The sequence below is a fragment of the Giraffa tippelskirchi genome, chromosome X (genome assembly GCF_054371585.1).
Source record: "Giraffa tippelskirchi isolate mGirTip1 chromosome X, T2T-mGirTip1v1.2.pri, whole genome shotgun sequence".
NCBI lineage: Eukaryota > Metazoa > Chordata > Mammalia > Artiodactyla > Giraffidae > Giraffa > Giraffa tippelskirchi.
In genome coordinates this window covers 86,790,849-86,806,138 of record NC_137289.1, presented here as the reverse complement: position 1 = coordinate 86,806,138, position 15,290 = coordinate 86,790,849, and the positions used below count along the sequence as shown (strand labels likewise).

Below are 15,290 nucleotides of genomic sequence, written 5' to 3'. Positions count from 1 at the left end.
TCATAATGTACTTTTAAAAACATTTCTTTTAATTTAATGTTTATTTTTAACTGGCGTGTAGTTGATTTACAATGTTGTGTTAGGTTCAGGTGTACAGCAGAGTGATTCAGTTATACATCTACATATATCCATTTCTTTTCTGATTCTTTATCCATAAAAATTATTACACAATGTTGAGTAGAGTTCCCTGTGCTATACAGAAGGCCCTTGTTGATTATCTGTTTCACATATAGTAGGCTGTATCTGTTAATCCCGAACTTCTAATTTATCCCTCCCCTACCGCTGGCTTTCCCTTTTGGTAATCATAAGTTTTCAAAGTCTGTTTCTGTTTGGTAAATAAGTTCCTTTGTACAGTTTTTTAGGTTCCACCCCTAAGGGACACTTGTCTTTCTCTTTCTGACTTTCCTCACTCAGTATGACAATCACCACATCCATCCATGTTGCGGCAAGTGGCATTATTTCATTCTTTGTATGGTTAAGTAATATTCCATTGTATATATGTATCACATATTCCTTATCCATTTCTCCGTCGTTGGATATTTAGGTAGCTACCGTGTCTTGGCTGTTGTAAAGAGTGCTGCAATCAACATTTGAGTGCATGCATCTTTTCAAATTATGGTTTTCTCCAGATATATGCCCAGGAGTGGGATTGCTGGATCTTACGGTAGTTCTATTTTCAGTTTTTAGGGAAACTTCATACTCTTCTCCGTAGTGGTTGTACCAATTTATGTTCCCATCAACAGTGAAGGAGGATTCTCTTTTCTCCACACTTTCTCCAGCATTTACCGTTTGTACATTTATGATGATGGCCATTCTGATAGGCGTGAGGTGATACCTCATTGTAGTTCTGATTTGCATTTATCTGATAATTAATGATGTTGAGCATCTTTTCACGTGGTTTTTGGCCATCTGTGTGTCTTCTTGGAGAAACACAATTTCTGCCCCTTTTTATAAAACATAATGGGCAGATTTTATATATATATGCATATGTATGTATGTATGTATGTATGATGAGGTTCATGAAGTGCTTGTATATTGGAAGGTAATCCCCTGTCTGTCACATCATTTTCAAATGTATTCTCCCATTCTGAGGGTTGTCTTTTCGTCTTGTTTATAGTCCCCGCCCCACCCCCCACCCCCCCGCAACCTTTGCTGTCCAAAAGCTTTTAAGTTTAATTACATCCCACTTGTTTATTTTCGTTTTTATTTTCATTACTCTAGGAGGTGGATGCAAAATCATATTGCTGTGATTTATGTCAAAGAGTATTCTGCATATGTTTTCCTCTAAGAGTTACATAGTGTCTTGTGTTACATTTAGGTTTTAATCCATTTTGAATTTATTTTTGTGTATGATGTTAGAGAATGTTCTAATTTCATTCTTTTCTGTGCAGCTGTTCTCCCATCACCACTTATTGCAGAGACTGTCTTTTCTCCTTTGTATATTCTTGCCTCCGTTGTCAGAGATTAATTGACCGTAGGCACATGGGTTTATTTCTGGGCTTTCTATCCTGTTCCTTTGATCAATATTTCTGTTTTTGTGCCAGTACCATACTGTTTTGATGACTGTACCTTTGTAGTATAGTCTGAAGCCCAGGAGCCTGATTCCTCCAGCTCCATTTTTCTCTCTCAGGATTGCTCTGGCTATTCACAGTCCTTTGTGTCTCCATACAAACCTTGAGAATTTTTGTTCTAGTTCTGTGAAAAATACCATCGGTAATTTGATAGGGATTCAGCATCAGTAGGTTGCACTGGGTTGTATAGTCGTTCTGCCAATATTGATTCTTCCAATCCAAGTGATCTCAGAGAGGCAGCAGTGAGCTGTGGCTTTATTTTTTTTTTTTTTTAATTTATTTATTTTAGTTGGGGGCTAATTACTTTACAATATTGTAATAGTTTTTGCCATACATTGACATGAATCAGCCATGGGTTTACATGTGTTCCCCTTCCCGGACCCCCCACCCACCTCCCTCCCCATCCCATCCTTCTGGATCATCCCATTGCCCCGGCCCTGAGCCCTTGTCACATGCATCGAACATGGAATGGTGCTCTGTTTCACATATGACAATACACATGTCTCAATGCCATTCTCCCAGAACGTCCCACCCTCACCTTCTCCCTCAGAGTCCATAAAATTGTTCCATGCATCTGTGTCTCTTATTCTGTCTCGCATATAGGGTTATCGTTACCATCTTTCAAATTCCGTATATATGCATTAGTATACTGTATTGTTGTTTTTCTTTCTGGCTTACTTCACTCTGTATAATGGGCTCCAGTTTCATCCATCTCAGTAGAACCGATTCAAATGTATTTTTTTTAATGGCTGAGTAATATTCCATTGTGTATATGTACCACAGCTTCCTTATCCATTCATCTGCTGATGGACATCTAGGTTGCTTCCATGTCCTGGCTATTGTAAACAGTGCTGCGATGAACATTGGGGTACACGCGTCTCTTTCAATTCTGGTTTCCTCGGTGTATATGCCCAGCAGTGGGATTGCTGGGTCATATGGCAGCTTTAAAGATCTAAACGTAAGACCAGAAACTATAAAACTCCTAGAGGAAAACATAGGCAAAACACTCTCCGACATAAATCACAGCAGGATCCTCCATGACCCACCTCCCAGATTATTGGAAATAAAAGCAAAAATAAACAAATGGGACCTAATTAAAATTAAAAGCTTTTGCACAACAAAGGAAACTATAAACAAGGTGAAAAGACAGCCTTCAGAATGGGAGAAAATAATAGCAAATGAAGCAACAGACAAACAATTAATCTCAAAAATATACAAGCAACTTCTGCAGCTGAATTCCCGAAAAATAAACGACCCAATCAAAAAATGGGCCAAAGAACTAAACAGACATTTCTCCAAAGAAGACATACAGATGGCTAACAAACACATGAAAAGATGCTCAACATCACTCATTATTAGAGAAATGCAAATCAAAACCACAATGAGGTATCATTTCACACCAGTCAGAATGGCTGCTATCCAAAAGTCTACAAGCAATAAATGCTGGAGAGGGTGTGGAGAAAAGGGAACCATCTTACACTGTTGGTGGGAATGCAAACTAGTACAGCCACTATGGAGAACAGTGTGGAGATTCCTTAAAAAACAGAGCTGTGGCTTTAAGTTTGCCCCTTTGAAAAATGCATTTCTCAAGGAGGCAAAATCTGTAAAAAGAGGTACAGAGTGTATTGTTAGAGACACAGCACAACAAGTAGGAGAGCACACAGAGAAACAGCTTGTTTAGTTAAGACAGAGAAGGCAATGATACACACTTGGAGAGACAGGGTGTGGGCATCTGTCCTAATGAGGAGGAGTGCAGTGAGAGGCAGTTAAGTCACTTATATAGGGCAGTCCTTTTGGGTCTTTGTTTCCGTTTGGCCAGTTATCCTGTTTCTTTTCTCACACCTGACCTGCCCTAGGACCCTCCCCAACATGCATGAGCAACTCTATCCCAAGATGCATGCCAGCACAGAGACCTAAGGGGGAGACGTTGCATCACATATTATGGGGTGGGGCCCCTTTGTTTTTGACCCCCAAGGAGCCTTTCTGCCCATGTGCAGTGTCTCTCCTGCCCTGAGAATGGGACACACGTGACCTCTTGCTCTTTTACTCAAACGGAGAGTAGCCCCTCTGTCTCTGCCAGAGCTGTTATCTTAAAGTGTCCTCAGGAGACAAAGCCTGACTATTTACCCTGTATCTCTTATTCTTTCTCTTTCAAAGGGCAAGCCGGAGGTTGATTGTAAATACCTGGACTCAAGCCCGCTTGCCTCCTTCCTTGGGAAATGGAAAGCAGAGGCTAGTTGCAAATGCTTGGCCTCACAAGAATATGATCTTTCTTTCCATCTCTTTATGTCATCTTCAACATCTCTCATTAGGGTGTTCCAGATGAGGATCTTTATCCCTTCCCTACCTCTGCCTTTCCCTTTTGGTAATCATAAGTTTTCAAAGTCTGTTTCCGTTTTGTTAATAAGTTCATTTGTACAGTTTTTTAGGTTCCACGTGTAAGGGACATTTGTCTTTCTCTTTCTGACTTTCTTCACTCAGTATGGCAATCACTACGTCCATCCATGTTGCTGCAAGTGGCATTATTTCATTCTTTTTATGGTTAAGTAATATTCCGCTGTATATAGGTACCACATATTCTTTATCCATTCCTCTGTCGATGGATATTTAGGTAGGTATTCTTGCCTGGAGAAACCCATAAAAGAGGAGCCTGTTGGGTTACAGTCCATGGGGACGCCAAGACTCACACACGACTGAGCAACTAACACTTTCACTTTCACTTACTAGCATATGAAATGAGCACAGTTGTATGGTAGTTTGAACGTTCTTTGGCATTACCCTTCTTTGGGATTGGACCCCATGAACAGGATAGCAATGTAACAGATTTCTATATAATAATTTTGTACTCTTCAACTTTACTGAATTGATTTATGAATTCTGGAAGATTTCAGGTGGCATCCTTAGGATTTCCAATGTATAGTAACATGTCACATGCAAACAGTGACAGTTTTCATTTTCCTTTTCCATTTTGGACTCCCTTTGTTTCTTTTTCTTCTCTGATTGCGGTCTCATACTGTACTTTCTACAGTTTATTAAATAATATGGGTTTACTGAAATTAATTTACATAAAAATCTAAGTGCCTACAAACATTCGATTATGGAAACACCACTACAATCAACATAAAAAGCATTTTCATCAGCTACAAAATTGTTTCATTCTCTTTGGTAGTTTAACCCCTAATCTCAAGCCCGAGACCCTGGCAATCCCCAGTCTGTTTTCTGTGTCTATAGTTTGGCCTCCTCAAGAATGTGAAGTAAATGGAATCGGGCAGTATGTAGATTTATCCATTTGGATTCCTCAGAGAAAAGAACATATCGGTGACTTCTGGACGTGCAATGTACATTTATGTCACCTGAGTATAGTTACATGGGTTGATTGGTTCATGATTATTTGTGATACTGAGGGCTCACACGCTCCACAACGTGTATATGTATGGTCTGTTTAATTCAATGTAATTAATCTTTTATGTTTGGAAGGGTTATTTTAATAAAAAGCAATAGTAAATCCTTTTCAAAAAGTGAATCATCCTGGTAAAAGTCAGGCTGGCAGATACCTCAAGAGGACTAGGGAGGAAGAAGTGATTGGCTTGGAACAAAAGGGGGGTTCGAAACTACAGGCCTGTTCTCCATCTGCATCTGAGCAGTACTTACCAGGCCTTCAAGATCGCACGAGCACAAGGGCATCAAGCACACCACAGTCATTCAAACACTGGGACACTCCAGGGACTGGGATAGTTACCCAGGGATAGTCAAGGTGGAAAATCTGGCAGCCCCAGTGTGCCCGGCCGAACCTGGCCAATGCAGGTGAAACTTACCCCACATTAAGTCAGCTGAGTAGCAGCCTTCATTGCATCTGCAAGCATAACCCACTGTTATCACGCAAAGGAAACTACAAGCCAACTGCAGGGATTAGGACTTGGACATCTTTGGGCAAGTTTACTGTGCTCACCACCCCAGGCTCCCTCTTCAGGACTCACCTCCTCTACCTTCTTTGTTTGTGCCAATCTCCCTCAAGAGTCCAGAGAGAGAGGTAGGCCTGGGGCTGGGGCTGGGGCTGGGGCTGGTGGGGTGGGGGTGTAATGGGGAGGGAGCCTCTTCCCAGGTGTTGGACAGGCAGGATGGGGCCTAGGGCTCTCCAAAGCAGCTGTCACTGTCTCCCAGGCTGGAGAAGGGGCCTGAGGGGGAAAGGCAACAGGGGTGCACCGAATGAGGCTGGGCTTCGGCCTTCCTCCTACCCTCTGGGGCGCAGATGTATTTCTTTAACCTATGCCTCAGATTTCCCGCTGGAAGTGGAAGGCTTGGGGCTGAGCCAAGGCCTGTGATGTATATGTTTCCAGCAACATTATAGTGAGGTAGTTGGTCTGAACTGTGTGCCCAGAGGAGGGAAGGGAGCCTGGTGAAAAGTGAGCGAGGGGTTGTGTTCACGCCCTCGCACCTCCACTTCCATGAGCTTCTCCAACTTCCTCACCCTGGTGACCACAGTCCCGTGCCCCACTCGGCCCAAGGGTGGTGCTGATGCTGGTGCTTGACTTCTCCCCAGGCACAACTTACCTACGTGTCTCGGTGGGCAGAAACCTCAGCGGGAAGGTCTCTGCCAAATCTACTCACTCGGACAACAGCGAGATGTGCTACACCACCAGGCAATAACCACCGGATCAGCTGTAAACTAAGTGATCAGGCCCTCCTGCTCCAGGGAGGGGTCTGAGTGGAAGGAGTAAGTCCCACGCATGTTCTTTGCTGACCCTGAGGTCTGTGACTGGCCCAACCCTCGTGCTCTGTCCACCTGACCTCATGCCATGAGCCCCGGAAGGAAGTCAAGGTCAAAATGTGGGGGAAGGGCGGGCCCAAGGGCTCCCCATAGCTCAGGTGCAGTCACCCCTAACTCCCCACAAGTAATCCAGGTTGGGGGGGGATCTCCTGTTTCTAAGATGGGCAGCCACGTCCCAGGTAGTCTCCGAAGCCACCCTTCCCATTTTCACTCATCCACACCCTCAGCAGTTGGCAGACATCACAGAATCGCAAGGTAGGATCCAGTGCCTCCTCCAGCGACTCCAACATTTTGGGATGTCCTGTCCTGAGGTTTGGTGAACTGCATCCTCCCCCTTCTATGTTTTGGGAACGTGACAACACCCCTTGAATAAAGGAGATCCGACCCTTGCTTCGGCTCACTCAGTGCCTTACAGAATCTGGACCAGGCTCTATTTCCATTACTCCCCGAATCACACCTTTCTGCCTCAAGGGGCATTATCCCTGATGACTTTAATTCACCCAGAGAGATGCCCAGGCACCAACTTTGAATGTGCTACCTACCATCATACCCTCTTTTGTGAAATAAAACCGTGGTCTTTCAGGAAGGGAGTCAGGCAGAACCTACCCTCATTTCACTCCAATACAAATGTGTCCCTCTGAGTCTCAGGCTGGCACAGCCCTGGGGTCTTGGCTGAGAGAAGGAAGTCCTCCCCAAACTTCAGGGCGGGAGGGAGGGACGGGAATTGAACATGGATTTCAGACTCAGTCTTGTGTGCCCTAACAAGTAGTCTGGGAGACTGAGCTGGGACACTCCGGGAAGTATCATTTGCAGGAAAATCTATGTCATGGGGCTGGTGGAACGGTATTTGATGGAGACCCTGTAAGAACACAGACTTACCAACCATACTTGTCATAGAGCCTGATGGGCCCGTTTCCACTCAAGGGCAGAGAGACATCCAGGCTGCAGGAGTGCAGGCTGGTCAGTTGGTTAGGGCAGGGAGGATATGAAAGCTCCAAGGACCGGACCATCCATCTCTAGCTGTCAGGGTGCACTCTGCCCCAGACTGGCACCAGACGCCTCTCCTGACCTCCAGCTCAGCAACTAACCTGAGCTTTTCTCCTGTGTTCCCCTGTGTTCCCCTGAGCTTCGATCCTGCTCCCCAGTTCAGCGGGTCCAAGATTCATCCTCATGCCCTTTACTGAACCCAAGGAAGGGGAAGCCAAAGTTTTGGTGCCTGAGTCTCAGGGGTGAGTGCTAAAGAGAGCGGGGAGAGTACGCAGGTTCCTGCTTGCAAGGTGGCTCCGGGGGTGGGGTGGGGTAGGGACTCCACTGAGAGGGTAGGGCAGGGGAAGGGGGAAGATGAGCAAACCTGTGCCTGTTACCACCTGCTTAAGTAAACATGCAGGCAAGGTCATCGATGGCAAGCCAGGGGAGAGATCGAGGGTGCTCTGACAGGAAAGCAGAGTGGTCGGGGTAAGCAGGACAATGAGTGCAGTGAGGGAAGGGTGAAAGACTGGAGCTCTGTAAGGGGGTCATGACTTCCTTCTGACAGGGAGGCAGAATGGCAGCAATGAATGGAAACTCCTAAACCCCAGAGGAGGGTGTTTAGAGAACTAGAAGAGGGCCTTCAGGGAAAAGGGGGGACGTGCCAAGGTGGCCAGACAGAGCCCACACAGAACACACACTAGGGGCGCTCCGCTGGCCTGACGGCCTGGATGGTAGCACAGGCTGACCCAGAGTGCCCCCCACAGGATGCCAGAGGTACTGTTGTGGAACAGGCTCTGATACGGAGTGGCTCCCCACCAGGCCTTGCCCCATTCCCCCAACCCCTACCCCCCAGAGAGAGGACAGAACACAGAATATGAGAAGCCTTTTAATCAAAAACTGCTGTGAAACTGGGGCAGACAGGGGGCAAAACAAGGGGCAGAGGATGCCCTGGTGGAGGCAGAACAGGAGGCAACAAGCTTGGCCACAGCTCGCCGGCCCCGGAGGTAACAGCTGCTCCTCTTGCCGGAAGATACTGGGCTCAACCTGTGAAACAGCAGAGTCAGGGAAGAGCCTCAAGCCAGGGCCAGCCCACGGCCCTGCTCAACAGCCAGGACTGTGGGAAGGGGTGTGGGGTGTGTAACACTCATTTCAAAGGATCCGGAACTTGTCAACCTGGTACTGCATGGAGGCTGCAACAGGGAGAGGCATAAACAGGTGCTCTAGACAGACGGACATAGAAGCCTGTCCCCCTGTCCCCGTGGGGAACCACCTAGCCCTGCAACCTGAAACCCACATACCCCCAGCCCCGATGCAAAGAGCTCTGGGCCTCGTCACTCCCCACTACCGGAATTAAATGTGGAGCCATTTCCTAAAAGGAAACAAAATGTGCCAGCAGCTCTCAAGGTCGGGGCCACGCCCAGACCATTCAAAAATTGTCTCACAAACAATCCAACAAGAACCTCCGAGGCCACACCAGATCAACAAGGCATCTCTACAAGTCCTATCAGAAGGAGCTCTCTAGGACTCGCCTGGCTGGCAGAGTGTGCACGCAGTCCACACAGCACTTTGCTCCTTGTCCACACGCCCAGCTGAACATGCACCGCCCGCTCCAGGGTCAGGCGTGATAGGTTCTCCTCCCCACAGGAATGCTGGTCCCTACGAGGCCTCCTGCACCGGCAGCCCACCCACCCCAAGGGCCCACCCCACTTCTGCATTAAGAACCCACTGCTCTCTGTCCCTGGTTCCTCATACCAAGTTGCTCCTTAAGGTCGTCTATTTCTCTCTGTAGCACCAGACACTAGGCCAGCAGACACAGCAGGAAGAGAAATGGTTAGTATACACCCGCCTCCCCTCTCCTCCTCCTCTCCTCTCCCCCCGGGCCCTCCATCCCAAAGCCAGGTGTCTAGACTGGCAAGGGAAAGACTTTCCTCAGAGGAAAGGAGGTGGGCTCCCTCCCTGGGGTGTGGGATGGGGACGGGGCGGGGGGCGGGGGGGGTGCCCACACATGTCAGTTGAACTTGGACCCAGATCCCACCATGGGGTTTGGGTGTGCATTTCCAGGAGCCAGAAGAAGCATTACCCGAGGACAGCCCTGCCTTGCAGCTGGCTGCTGCCGCCTTTTCGGTCTTGGGGGATGGTCAGTTGGTTCACGGTCACCTGACAGGGAAAGGACACACAATCCAGCTTCCCAGGCTCCCAGTGAGGTGGAAAGGGCCAAGCAGGGTCTAACGTGAGGTGAGGCAGTACCACCCTCTGCTAGCATCAAGCCTCCCCGGCTCTGCCCGGCAGGCAGCCCAAACCTTCTCTCTGGGCCTGCCCCTCCTATTCCTCAGGGGCAGCCATTTTACCACGATGGTCCCGAAAGACTGTGGTTCTGGGTTCGAGCCTCCCAGAGCGGCAGCCACGGCCAGCACCTGGGAGAGCAATGTGGGCGAACAGCACTTCACAGAAAACGCTATTAGCCTGCAGGTCTACGCCCAGAGTAGCTGTTGGGGCACTGCCACCGATCACCCCTGCCAAACAAATCCCACACAGAAGGTGATGGGGCCAGGGCTAGCCCTGCTGACACCTGTTTCCCATGGAAGAAGCAGCCTGAGAGCAAGGCTGAGGCCCCAGAAAAGAGAGAGAGACAGACAGAGGTTTCTGCCCTCACCCCTGGTTCCCTGCCCCCATATCAAAACCCAGGACACTCACCTGAGGGGCCAGGCCCTCTGGGCATGACTTCTCCCTTGTTCATGGCCACGGGCTCTGAGTTTCCTGAATCCTGCCCGCCTCTGATGTTGACGTTGGTGCTGCTGGGTTCTCCTTGACGCACCCGTGGACAAGACGCCGGTGCCCTGTCAGTGGTCAGCTAAGAACAAAGATTTCTCACTGACCTGGAGTAAGGATGTGTGTGTGTGCGAGCACCTGTGTGTACCAGTGCATTTGTATGTCTATGTCTGTGTGTGTGAGACCTCGTGTGATTCAAGACCGAGCTGAGGCAGGGAACTGGAAAGGAAACTGAAAGGCTGATCTCTTCAGCACATTCCCTCTAAGTCAGCCCCAGGCCAGCAGGCAGAGCTGAGCTGGGGACAACAGTGTGGCACTGAGAAAGCCTGGGGCCCCTGCAAGGAAGGTTTGGGGATCAGCTAGGAAGTAGGATTCAGGAAAGTGATGTGTCTAAACACCGAAGCTCTGTGAAGCTTTTAAGGGGCCCCTCAAATCAATTCAGCTACCAGCTCTCCCTTCCACTCCAGACCCGGCCTGGCTGGAAACAGGCCAAGGGTGGAGAACCCAGCCCAGCACACCCAAAGTGCTACCTTAACGTTTGTCCCTAGTAAAAGACCCCAATCTGGCATCCTAATGACCCAGTGACCGAGGGCCACCCAATGACCACCCCTGAGGGATGGACAGAGGGAGCACGGGTGAAGACCTGTGTCCTGGAGAGGGTGGGAGGGGGAAGACGGGGGAGACAGGAGGGGCCTGGCCTACTGACTCGGCCCTTTGGGAATGGGTCTCTATTTGGGTCGTTGTCTTCTCCGGACACCGCCATTGCTGCCATCGACTCCCGTGCCCGCCTTGCCACGGATTTCTTCCGAGCGCCGGTTTGCTTTGACTCTTTGCCTTCCCAAGGGACCAAGGCATACCTCTTGGACCTCCCAAGCAGCGGGATGCCAGAGATTGGGGGAAGGTGGCCGGTTCCAGGGGAGTGGCCGAGATTCCCTGCTCCCAGGAAGGGAAGGTTGTCCCCGGGGCAGGTTTGGAGACGCCCCTGAGGGATTTCTTCAGGAACCCCTTCCTCCTAGGACTGGGCCACGGTAGGCTGCCTGTAGTGGCAGCTGCAGTAGCTGATGCTACTGCTACTCCCGGGTACCTGGGCAGGCTGCCCCCCTTCTCCCTGAGCACGCTCTGCAATTTCTTAGGGGGAGAGACGTCCTCCTGCTCTGCATCGCCCTGCCTGACCTGCCTTTCCACAACCGAGATTAATCCTCGCAGAGCCGAGGACAGGCAAGTGCCTGGCACGTTAACGAGATTCTCCCTGCCTTGGACTTTCGAGTCTCTGGGTGTGTCCCCGGGGTCCTTGGGGCCGTTGAGCTTGGCCTGGCCTCTGTCTTTGGCATAAATGCTCACCCTCATCAGCTCTATCTCACTGAACTCATCAGAGGACTCGGAGTCGGACAGCAGCCCGGCTGGGCTTTCTGAGGGGAGCCGCTGGCGATCCACAGCCACCTTCAACCTACTCTTACTGCCTCTCTTCGGGATCCCCCAGGCCCGGCCCGCCTCGACTCCGCCGACCTGGAGAGGGCAGGCCTCAGCCTGTGCCTCTTCCCCACACCTCCGGGCGGCCACGCCTCGACTGCCGGGACGCGCCTCGAGGTCCCACAAGGGAGACCCTTCGCCGACCACGTAGCTCTCCGGGAACAGGCATCTGCGGATGCCCCGCAAGCCCAGGTTGGTCAGCTGCTGCAGGACGGTCGCCACTGACTCGTCAGCCAGCTGCAGGACGTCCCCCTGGTCGTCGGCCGGGGAGCCAGGCCGGTCTTCGCGGCCCCACAGCACCTGCCCTCCCGCTTCCGGCACCTCCCACTCTGACTCGAAGCCTTCAGGGTCTAGGAAGCCATCCCCACCCTCACCCTCGCCGCTTCGCGGTGCCCCCGGCTCGGGGCATGGCCTGGGTCCCCGCGGGGCTGTGGAGCTGGCCTCAAGGCCGCTGGTCTGCTCCCGCACTCTGAGCCGAAACCCGCTCCCCAAACAGCCGCCTCACCATCTGAGGAGCTCATGTCGCAATCTGGGTGGCCGGCGGACCTGGGACGGTGACGATTTATCAACCGGATCGAGGTGGCAGCGGTGGCGGCGGTCAGGGCAGGCGAGGCGGGTGGCGTCTGGCGCACGCCGTCAAGCGCCACGCGCACCACGCGCACCACACACAGGAGATCGCCTCAAATCACGCGAGGCTTTCAGCGAGCCAGCGCTGCCGCCTCCTCATTGGTCCGGTTCCTGCCAAGCAGCACACGCCTTGTTTGCCCGCGCCCTCGAGGTGTAACCAATGGGGTCGAGGGCCTCCTGTGGTTTGCTGCCAAGCCCAAAGGCCATCCCGGCAGATGGCGAGTTGGTGGCTGAAGGTGATGCTGCGTGTATACCTCTGTCAAGCCTCTCGTCCCACCTCCTCCTGTCCCACCTCCCCTTTCCGGTTAGAGTCACAGCCCTGAGCCCTGACTGTGTACAAAGTGGGTGGAGCAGGAGGCAGGAAGGTACTGAGGGCGCTGGTCTCCTGGGAGGTGAGGATGAAACGTCAGGATGGAGGCGCTGGGCGCCTAGCACGTGCTGAAAGCATTTGCCAGCCTCCCTTCCACCACAAGTCTTATGACCCGATGGGAGAATGGGCAGAGGAATCCCGCGCTCAGTGATGAGTGGTCGGCGTACTTCTCCCTAAGTGGCCAGAGGACAAAGGGATTGTCGTTTTCTTCTGTAACATCTCTGCCTCAACTGCTCCATCAAACGTTCTTGGCAGGCAGATTTGGGGGACAGTCTGGGGTTGACCTCACTCCCTCAGCTCTTTCCCCACTCTGAGGCAATTCAAAGAAGAGAGAGTCTCACTGTCCAGTCCCCCCTTCAAAGATGCTCACCACCGCTGACCCTGGAGATGTAAACTAAAACCACGAATCGGGCTTCCTGCACTAGGACGACAAGCTTCCAAGTGCTTAACCATTCCGAGAGTGGGTGAGTTGAGGAGCAAACCTCTGTGGCGGTGGTGCAAGAAATCCATTTGGGAGGTAATTTGGCTGAATCTATGAAAAGCAACTTATAGAGCAGGGACCCTGTGCCCGGCACTCTTCTAAGTGCTGTACATAAATAGTAATGCTTCCTTGTGACCCTCCTAGGACTATAGTACTAATGATCACCAGCCTCTTACAGGTGAGGAAACAGGTACTGAGAGGTTCAGCCACTGGCCCAAGGTCATTTGGCCCATGGGGATCAGTGGTAGAATTGAAACCAAGCAATCTGACTTCAGAGTCCTTGCTTTGATCCAAAGATCTTAAACCTTAAAAAAAAAAAAAAAGAGAGGAAAGCCATTTTTTTCCTCTCTCAGGAAGTCCACGGCCTGGCACACCTTCTAAAAGTGAGGGTTTATTTCTAAGATCTCTAGTTTACTCCACCGATCTATTTGTTAATATGGCACTAACATACAGTTTTCATTACTGTAGCTTTGTAAAGTTTTGAAATCAGGAAGTGTGAGTTCTCTACTTTTTCTTTTTCCAAATTGTTTTCCCTATTTAGGATCTCTTTTTAGATTCTATTTAAATTTTAGGACGAGTTTTTCTATTTCTGTAAAACATGCTATTGGGATTTTGATAGGGTTTGCATTGGATCTGTAGATCACTCTGGGTAGTGTGTTAGAGGAACAGATCCAGTGGAGTGTGTGTGTGTGTAAAAGAATTGACTCATTCGAATGTAGAGGCTGGTAAGTCCCAAGATCTAGAGGGTGAGTTGGCTAGCTGGAGACCCAGAAGAGCCAGTGGTTTAGCTCTAGCCCAGGTTAGAAGGCCTAAGAACCAAACCAGTAGAGCTGATATTTCAGTTTGAGTCTAAAGGCAGGAAAAGAAACTGATGTCCCAGGTCCAAAGGCTTTCACGCAGGAGGAATTCTCTTACGTGAGGAAAGGTTGCCTTTTCGTTTTATTCAGACTATCAACTGATTAGGTAAAGCCCACCCACATTATCAGGAGGAAATCTGTTTTATCCAGTTGACTGATTTAAATGTTAATCTCATGAAAAAGCACCCTACAGAAACACCCGGAATAATGTTTGACTAAATACCTAGGCACTCTGTGGACCAGTCAAGCTGACACATAAAATTAACCACCTTAGATAGTGTGGACTTCTTAACAATATTTATATTCCAGTCTGTGCAGAGAGATGCCTCTCCGTTTATTTGTGTCTTTTTTAGTTTCCTTCAGCAATGTTTTGTAGTTGGCAGTGTACAAGTCTTTTGACTCCTTGCTTGAGTTTATTCCTCAGTATTTTATTCTTTTTTGCTGCTAATGTCAATGGAATTGTTTTCTTAATTTCCTTTTCAAATTGTTCTTTGTTAGTGTATAGTAATACAACTGAACTTTCCTTTTGGATTTTGTGTCCTACAACTTTTTTGAATTTGTTTATTAGTTCTACCAGTTGTGTCCATGTGTGTGTGTAAGGGTGTGTGTAATCTTTTGAGTTTTGCATGTACGAAAGCATACTATCTTCAACAGAGATAATTTTACTTCTTTCTGACTTGGATGCCTTTTATTTCTTTTGCTTTCCTAACAGCTCTGGCTATGACTTCCAGTTGTTGAATACTAACATAATGGTGAGAGCGGGCTTCCTTGCCTTGTTCCTCACCTTAGAAGAAGCGATTTCAGACTTTCACCGCTGAGTATGATGTTATTTGTGGACTTTATTATGTCGAGGTAATTTCTTTCTACTCCTAGTTGTTTGACTGTGTTTTCTCATGAAGGAGTGTTGAATTTTTTGTGCATCTATAGAGAAGATCGTGTGATTTTTGTCCTTCATTCAGTTAATGTGTTTTATTACATTGATTGATTTTTGTATGCTAAACTATCCTTGCACCAAGGGATAAATCCCTTTTGACCGTGGCACATAGTCCTGCTAATGTGCTGTTGAATTGTTTTGCTAGTATTTTGTCGAGGATTTTTGCATCCGCATTCATCCGGGAATGTGGCCTCTAGTATTCTTTTCTTTTGGTGCCTTTGATATCAGGATAACGCTGGCCTCATAAAATGAGTTTGGAAGTGTTCCCTCTTCTTCGATTTTTTGGAAGCATTTGAGAAAGATTGGTATTAATTTTTTAAATGTTTGGTGGAATTCTCCAGTGAAGCTATCAGTTCCTGATTTTGTGTGTGTGTGTGCGGGGGGGGTTGTCATTACCGATTCAATCTCATTGTTGGTCTATTGTGTTTTCTGTTTCTCCTTGATTCAGTTCTGGTAGATTGTGTGTTCCTAGGA

General features: G+C 49.1%; 1 protein-coding gene across 1 annotated transcript; it reads right to left on the bottom strand.

The window, feature by feature from the left end:
* Positions 1-8,181: 8,181 nt before the first annotated feature.
* LOC145535681 (uncharacterized protein CXorf49 homolog) lies at positions 8,182-12,381 on the bottom strand. The gene is made up of 7 exons (XM_081564060.1): positions 12,300-12,381; positions 12,118-12,226; positions 11,419-12,031; positions 10,003-10,159; positions 9,389-9,465; positions 9,061-9,106; positions 8,182-8,352 (listed from the first exon to the last, which is right to left on the bottom strand). The coding sequence occupies exons 1-7, from the start codon at positions 12,379-12,381 to the stop codon at positions 8,348-8,350; spliced, it is 1,089 nt and encodes a 362-aa protein (XP_081420186.1). The 3' UTR covers positions 8,182-8,347.
* Positions 12,382-15,290: the final 2,909 nt, after the last annotated feature.